Here is a 7,936-nt window from a genome sequence, read left to right on the forward strand (position 1 = left end):
AGAACTATATTGATTGTACATTGATCTTCCTCCTAAATCTGCTAAAACTGTTTATCATCTATGAAAGGGGTTGACAGCGGCTGGCTGTCAGAGCCCCGCCAATATGCACGTCTCTAATTGGTAGAAAGATTCTGCTTTCTACCAATAGGATCTTTGGGTATGTGTGGACCACTCATTGTGGTGGCCTACTTCAATGTATCCATTCGTGTGGCTTACACCAAGGTGAGGAAGTATCTAAAACTTTTAACAGATATTTATCTGTTAAACCATAAGTGACAGTTGTCACGCACAAGTGACTGCTGTCACTTGTGACCGTTGTCATGCACAAGTGACAGTTGTCACTTGCGTGTGTGTAGCTCCGTTACATAGATGCACGCGCGTTGTCTCCTCGGGAGGCTGAATATTAAGACGACCGAGAATTGTTGAAAGCTGCCTTGTTGCACGTCGCTGACGACCTTCCCCATCAAAGGCTGCGTGCACGGCCTCGTGCAGGGCCTTAGTTTCTCCCAGCATCAAATCACACACAGGGCGGTGCATACATGGACGCATTGCGTAAGTCTCCACCGCCAGGTCCTGTAGAGAGGTCTCCTCGAAAGACAGTGATTCAGGACCGTCGACAAACACGAGGTGCAACCGCCCAGAACTAGAGTCTTCGTTCCAAGTATAACCCACCACAACACCATAATCTCATCGCTTGGGGCCGTCGAGAGGCACCCGAGATACACAGACGCAGCTGCCCATGTATGTGCCGATGCCACTTTGGGTTTCAGCCTCGGTGACAGCTCGACACCTCCACGTCTGGACTGCTACAGCCGCAGAGTGCGAGGGTTCACCACGCCAGCGCCCGCTCAGCACCAGATCGACGTGTACCGTGTCCGCTCCCGTGGTCCCATCTTGAGTAACACCATAGCAATAGCCTGACGTGGCAAGGTCAGAAGGGCGTAGGTAGGCGTACTGCGGTGCCGACATAGGTGGAAAGCCTGGCGACTACCGCGGTAGCTTGAAAGTAGTTCCGAAGCTTGAGCTACGAGGAGAAAGATGAAAAGTGGGCGCCCCCTCGCTCCTCCGCTCGTAGTGGTTTTCTAACGGCTTTCTTGTGATCGGGAAAAGACGCTTTCGGTTTTGCGGTGCTTCGCGACCCAAACCCTGAGACCACTCAGGCGACGGTTCCCTCCACGCGCATTGCCGCCTCAGCCATTCCGAATAGAGTGACATCGTCATAGTTATTCAAAAGCACCGGGACCATGGACACCTGTTTTGTGGGATACTTTGCGCTGAAATCGTCCACATACTTCGCCCAAGCGGTAAACTTCGGGTTGCTGAGAATGTATTCATCCACTATGTCCAACTCCATAAAATGAAAGACATCGTCAGGGTCTTTGCAACGGCCACCCAGTGGTTCATTTGCTTTGTTTGCAGTTCCGTGGCGAGCTCCTTCGTTCTCGTGATCTTCGTGGCTTCGTCAACCAATTTGTACGGCTTTGCGTCGCCATAGTGAGCAGTGAGTGTTGCGATCGCGGACGTTCCCTTCGCGGGGTTCTTTGAATGCAAATCGTCGACGTACTTGAGCCAACGAGTGAAGTCGTCAAAGTAAAACAGCCAGTCTCCGGCCTTGGTGAGACGCATGCGAGCGAAAACTACGTCTGCAGATTTTCCCTTGCTGAGCCATCTCTGAAGGTGGTCTTGGGTTACGTTAGGCGACGAGAAGAAGATTTTGACCTTTTCCGCGACAGACACGGACAATCCTGATCTCTCTTCGCCGTCATGATCGTAGACAGTTCTTGCCGCGGAGATGTCAGTATTTTCACTTGTAGTGTGGTCGCCAGTGGGGTCGGAAAAGTCGGACACTGGTAGCGTGGGGCCAGCCACGGAAGTGTAGGCATCAATAGACGCACAGAAGGCTAAGAGCGTCAAGCTTATCAGCCGAAGGAGGTGCATCGTTCGACTCGAGGACTGTTGAAGCTTTATGTTTGCCATCAAAGAACGAAATGAACAGTAAGCGGCCGAGAAAATATCACTGCAGCCAGAGATTACTGCACCGCGCGGCAGCGGAGTCGGCAGCATATCTCGTGATTAAGGTCCATTCTCGGTCATTTTTTTACTATAGAGAATGCCATTCAGTGATGACGGTTTTATCCGTCGTTGTCTTATGATGATCGGGTTATCGACATGTATATTCTCTATACATGTATCCATCTAGTGGATAACCCAAGTCAGCAAAACGGTCTTGGCTACAGTCCCACACGCTGTGCAAGAACACGCCAAAATTACGCTGCTGAATTCGACGTGGCTTCTCGATACAGCTCATACCTAGAAATGGGGAATAGCTTGGGCACTCGAAGCAATTGATTCACGAACGCTTCATCTTCAAAGTTTATGTTAGCCAACATTGTTTTGTAGTTTGTGGACCTCACGACTACTAAGTACGTAGGGCTCAAGTGATATGATATAGCTGTGTAAATTTACTTGCATCCTAACCAAGCCTCAACTTTGGGATCACACTTGTCACCAACACCTTGAGCTATCTGGCGCCGCCGCATCTTTATTGGAAAAGGGTTTGTGGTGCAAGCGATCCCCATGAACCGAGCATTGTAGCACATGGACTCGATTTTATCGGCTCTTGGGCATTGTCGGTACATTGTCCCGTTGCACGGGGCCATGATATCAGGTGTTGGAGGCCCTTCCAGCACTCCAGGTTGGAGAACGGGACCGCAAACTGTCCCCGCAAATTTCTTTACGAGTTCAAGTGTTGCTAGGGTGGCTCTTTTCTCGGTCCGGTTTGAGGGTAAGCAGGTGGCAGCCGGGGTTCCCCACACTGGATGCACCAAACACTTATCGTTGGTCAGATCGCAGTCGCCGAGAAACCCATTGCAGCACCATGTTCCACGATCTGAAACTACAAGCGACTTTAAGTTTCGAACTGGGGTTAGGTCAGGAATGCTATCGATCGATACAAGACCCGCGAAGACAAAAGCGCTCGAGCTTATGGAGGTTGGTGAGTGGAGGTATTTCCTGCAGAGCCAATGAGTCTGCGAGCGTGAGTGATTTGAGACCCGAAACGCCCTGGAGTGACGGCAACTTTGGCATCGAAATGCACATCGCCAGATGAATAAACGTGAGTGACGGCATATCGTCAAACATATCGTCGGGAAGAAGCACCAAGGGACTGGAAACTTTGCTTTCCACATGCCTAGCATCGAATCCACAATAAGTACAATGATACCAACTGGATTCGATTAGCAAAAATACGTACAGGAACTCAAGTTTGGTGAACTCCTTCACCCACGGCGGGAATGTCTGCGTGTTCGTGTACTCCAGTGACCTAGATGCAGTCATTTATAAATGTTATCAAGACGTGAGTGTTACTTCAGGTAAACAGTATGGTGATCTGTTGTGAACAACAATTCAACTTACAGGTGTCGCAAATTCTTGCAGTGCCGAAGCTCGACAGGAAGTTCACCCAAGTACCGATTAGTCAGCTGCAACATTTCTAAATCTCCTGTAGTAGCTAGCTGAGCCACCTTCTCTGTCACATTCATTGGCATTATCCACTCGGCGAACGTCTTCGGAGCAATATCTTGGTCAATTAGCATCAGGCACGGACACTGCGTCAACGAGTTACTCTTGAGAATCGTCCATCGGTGAGCATTCACAGCGTACTCTGGGTGAGGATGACAGGCCATCGTAGACGTCCTCATACTCTCCTCGACAAATATAACTAGAATAATAGCGTACAGTACGAGTCCAATAGCTCCGAGACGATGGCGCTTGGGGTAGGCACTGCTGCGTAGTCGTTTGGGACTGCGAATAATCTCCACGACGTAGCGCAAGCGGAAAGAGAACATGACGTTGACGCCCACCCTCGCCAGACACTCCAGCGCAGTCATGATGCGCAGTGACTTGAGACTTTTGTAGATGACGGCTACCTGCACCGGGTCCGCATTGACGCTAGCATCCTGTTCAAACCATCCTGAGGGATAAACTTCCATGTTGATAGCAAACTTGGTACGGTCAAATGTGAAGGCCGAAAGGCAGTAGACAACCACCAGCATCGGACATCCGATAGCGACAAGAAAGTCAATCCTGCGTAAGAGTTTGTTCATCGGAAATATGTCAGAAACAGTATCACACCATCCGACAAATACCACACCAAACTTACGAAACATCAATGTAAAGCTCTCCTAGAGGCGCTCGCTCGTACGGTACAAACATCATGCCGGCACAAGCAATTGCGTTGAAGACGACCACAAACGCAAAAAATGCAACCAGTGGAGTAGGCGAGCCTGACTCGAGCATTTGAACGAGAAGAAACGTCTCAAGAGCCAAGTTGCCGAACTTAATCGCTAATTTCTGTAAAAAGCAGTTCAAAAAGTTAGTTGGAACGTCATCCCAGAATGAAAGTTAACGTACAATTCGTTTCCGCGCTACGCTCTCTTCATGCGAGAGCGAAACAACCAGTTTCGCCGCCGAGGATGCCACCCTACTACCTCTTCGGTCACCAGCCGCTTCACTCAGAGTCTTCCCCATTTTTTCTATCAAGGCATTGCTACCCAACGTTCGCCGGTAAACAAGAGTACGTTTTCGCTGCCGCCCAAACGGAAGCATCGCGACGAGAACACCCAAGTACGCGAGAGCAACCACGGACAAACCAAACGTCGCCACTGCCATCATCGTCTTTGGCGGATCAACCATGAGCCAAAAGGAACCGTTGTCGAAGGTTTCCGTGTTCATGACGCGATTCACCGTCTCGTTTGGCGCGATATTCAACAGGATGAGCCACAGAGTCCAAACCAGGCAGACGCACGCCACCACTGCGACAACGATGAGAGAGAAAATCGTTTTCTTACTCACTTTCTGACGATTTCGAGGTCTTTTGGATGATTGGGCATCGATGCCAGTCTTTGACGCGGTTGGGTAAATTTTCTTCAGCGACGCTGACCCGCTTTCTGCTGGCGACTTCCATAGCGATGGACCGTCGAAAACTTCGCGACCGGTGTCTTCATCAGCGGCTAGCGAGACGGGCATCTCTATCGAATTGCTTTTACCTTGAGCGGCAATTTTTGTGTGGCTGTCCCCCAAGACGAAGCGCATCGAATGCTATTTGTTGGAAGCATGTACTACACCTGTGCCCGTCCAAACTAAGAATAGTTTCAAGCAAAGAGATACTGTAATATTTGACCTTTTCGCAAAATTGACACTACTGCTACTAATCACCAACGAATCAGAGAATACTTGCACACAAACCGAGACTGCGCCTCCGGTGTTTGCGCTCGCAGAATGAGTGGTGAGCGCGCCCTAGCACGAAAATGCGCGCGAAGGCGCGGGGAGAAACCCTGAGCTCCGACCCGGGCAGGCGTCTCCACAACTGGATCCCCCTCCTCGCGCACAGATGTCCCGCCAAGCTTCACTCCCCAAGCACTCGCCAGCCGAGAGAGAAGCTCCGCGTCCTCGCTGCCACCGCGCCGGCCGCGCTGACTGGATCCAAGTCACATGACATTCACGGTCAAACAGACGCGGATTGAGCCTATGACATGCAACAACCTGGTCAACAGGACTAAACGCCAGGTCTTTGCGAAGGCGCTGAAGAAGCACCAGCAAGATGACGACTTCGTCGTCTACGGTACTTCGATGAAACAAACTACAACGTCTCCTGCAAACATGGCTGCGGTCGTGCCAAGTAGGGCAAGCGAGCTACGTTGGTGCTACCACCGTCGAAGGGCGCCAACCTGCAAGTACACTGCGCGGTCAACTCAAACACCGGAGGCGCAGTCTCGGTTTGTGTGCAAGTATTCTCTGATTCGTTGGTGATTAGTAGCAGTAGTGTCAATTTTGCGAAAAGGTAAAATATTACAGTATCTCTTTGCTTGAAACTATTCTTAGCTTGGACGGGCAAAGGTGTACATGTAGTACTCGAACCAGGTCAGAATCGTCTTATGATCATAAGACGATATAATCCTATTTTCAGGGCACACCTCTATCTAAACTACGGTAGCTTTCTCGCGTTTACCAGTGCATCCCATTGCTCCTGATCTTACAGTCGGCTGAAGTCTAGACAGTGTTTAGGAGCGCGATATAAATAAACGGTAGCGAATAGTGAGCACGATATTGCTGGCCACGAATACTTTGAACGGAAACAAAACATTCACACGCGTACACACCCGGGATGTATGTCCAAAAATCCGTCGTCTCCTCTTCAAGCACCGGCACTGCTTGGTCGCACTACGCGCGGCTTACTACCAGTATCTACAGATAAAAAAGTGTGTACGTCCTCCCACATTCAAAACTGCGGCTAAAACCGCTGCCTGTCTGATTACAGCACACTGACGTTGTCACGCGGGGTGCGGAAGTGGGCGAGCGGACCCTGGGCCGTCGTGGAGCGCGGGGTCTTGCTCTCCAGCTCGTCGAGCATGGCCTTCTTCTTGCGCACGACGAAGATGGCGGCGGCGGCCACCATACCCACAGCGGCGCCGATGGTGAGCACGACATACGGGGTGCTGTTGCCGCCGTCTTCCGCGGTCCTGTTGGTCACCGTCTGCACGCCGTCTTCCTTCGAGGCGGTAGATGGGGTGTTTCCGATAGTCTTCTCCGTGGACTGAGCGGTCTGCGAGACGGTCTTGGTCGTACTCTCAGAGTCCACCTGGCGCATGTTGTTGTTGCTCTGCTTGACGCCAGTCTCCGCCTGCGAGGCCGAAGCGGACGCAGACTTGGAGGACTGGTGCTCGTAGTGGTTTTGGTTCTGGTAGTGGCCGGCCGAGCCGTGCGAGCCAGAAGCCGGGGCCGAGTTCTGTTCCCCCGAAGGATTGGACGTCGGAGTCGGCGTGGGCGTAGGAGACGGCGTCGGCGTGGGTGTCGGTGCCTGCGTAGCAGGAGCCTGCGTGGGGGGCTGCGTCTGGGGGGCCGGGGTGGCGCCGCCAGTGCCGCCGGGGCAGAACGTCAGGTCGAAGTCCGTGGACAGCGGGCACGTGTGCGTCTTGGTGTCGTCCTTGGGAAACTGGTAGCCGTCGGCGCAGCCGTCCGCCATGCACGTGAGCTCCACGCAGCGCGCGCCGTCCGGAGAGTGCGGGGTGATCTGCATGGCCACGTTGAAGCCCACGCCGCCCGTCTGGTCCTTGCAGGCCTGCAGACTCTCGCAGTACCCGGGCTGAAGAGATCACATAACGTAAAGATAGCGTGACGTTAGCATTCAAGTGTGGCAGAGGAGAGCCCCTTCGAACAGCAAAAGCTGAAGTGCTTGAAGAAGGTCAGAACTTACGCCACTCTTGGTGCCCGTGGGGATGATGCTGATGTCGTACCAGACCATACCGCCCTCGCACGAGAACTCGGCCACTGCAGCCACACACAACATCGTTAATTCGCCGCCACTTGAGTGGAAGTATCGCCAATTGCACCGCACTCACGAGTAGCCTGGGCGCCGGTGCCCCACTTGAACACGTGCGAGGCCGAGCCGGGCGCGATGGACTTGGTGGTGGTGCCACCCGCGGCCACCTGCTCCGTCTCGGAGCCCGAAGGCGACACGTGCGCGAGCGTCATGCTTTCGTCGCACATGTTGGAAACGTAGATGTTGATGCCCTGTGCGACGCCATTGAGCAGCGCGAGCCCCATGAGGGCGCGCGAGACGAACTGCATGACCATTCTTTCGGTACGCTTTCGCAACGAGATGCAAGAGCGTAAGGGGGAATTCCTGAATGGAGCTCCCCGGGCCCCCGCCGCGGGGCCAGGCATACGGCGCGCCTATCCTGACTACATGCACGGTCTCTCTACCTGCGAGCGAACGACCGCATGTCCTGCGGGCGGGAGACACTCCCAGCTGGAGTGTAGGCGCCGCCAAAAGAGCCAGAGACCGAGCGAGTACTAACGGGCGAGACGCCAGTTCACGGCGTGATTAACGTTGAGAGTGACCCAGCCCCGTCGAGTTTTGCTGCTCGTGGTTGAAAAA

General features: G+C 52.9%; 1 protein-coding gene across 1 annotated transcript; it reads right to left on the reverse strand.

Annotated features, from left to right (window-relative positions):
• Positions 1 to 2,940: 2,940 nt before the first annotated feature.
• On the reverse strand, positions 2,941 to 7,632 carry IUM83_09197 (uncharacterized protein; the record flags this gene model as incomplete). The annotated part of the gene is made up of 7 exons (XM_067933621.1): positions 2,941 to 3,190; positions 3,254 to 3,322; positions 3,415 to 4,083; positions 4,160 to 4,350; positions 6,326 to 7,141; positions 7,253 to 7,326; positions 7,398 to 7,632. The coding sequence occupies 7 exons, from the start codon at positions 7,630 to 7,632 to the stop codon at positions 2,941 to 2,943; spliced, it is 2,304 nt and encodes a 767-aa protein (XP_067800031.1).
• Positions 7,633 to 7,936: the final 304 nt, after the last annotated feature.

Source organism: Phytophthora cinnamomi (assembly GCF_018691715.1).
Source record: "Phytophthora cinnamomi strain GKB4 chromosome Unknown Contig3, whole genome shotgun sequence".
Classification (NCBI taxonomy): Eukaryota; Oomycota; class Peronosporomycetes; order Peronosporales; family Peronosporaceae; genus Phytophthora; species Phytophthora cinnamomi.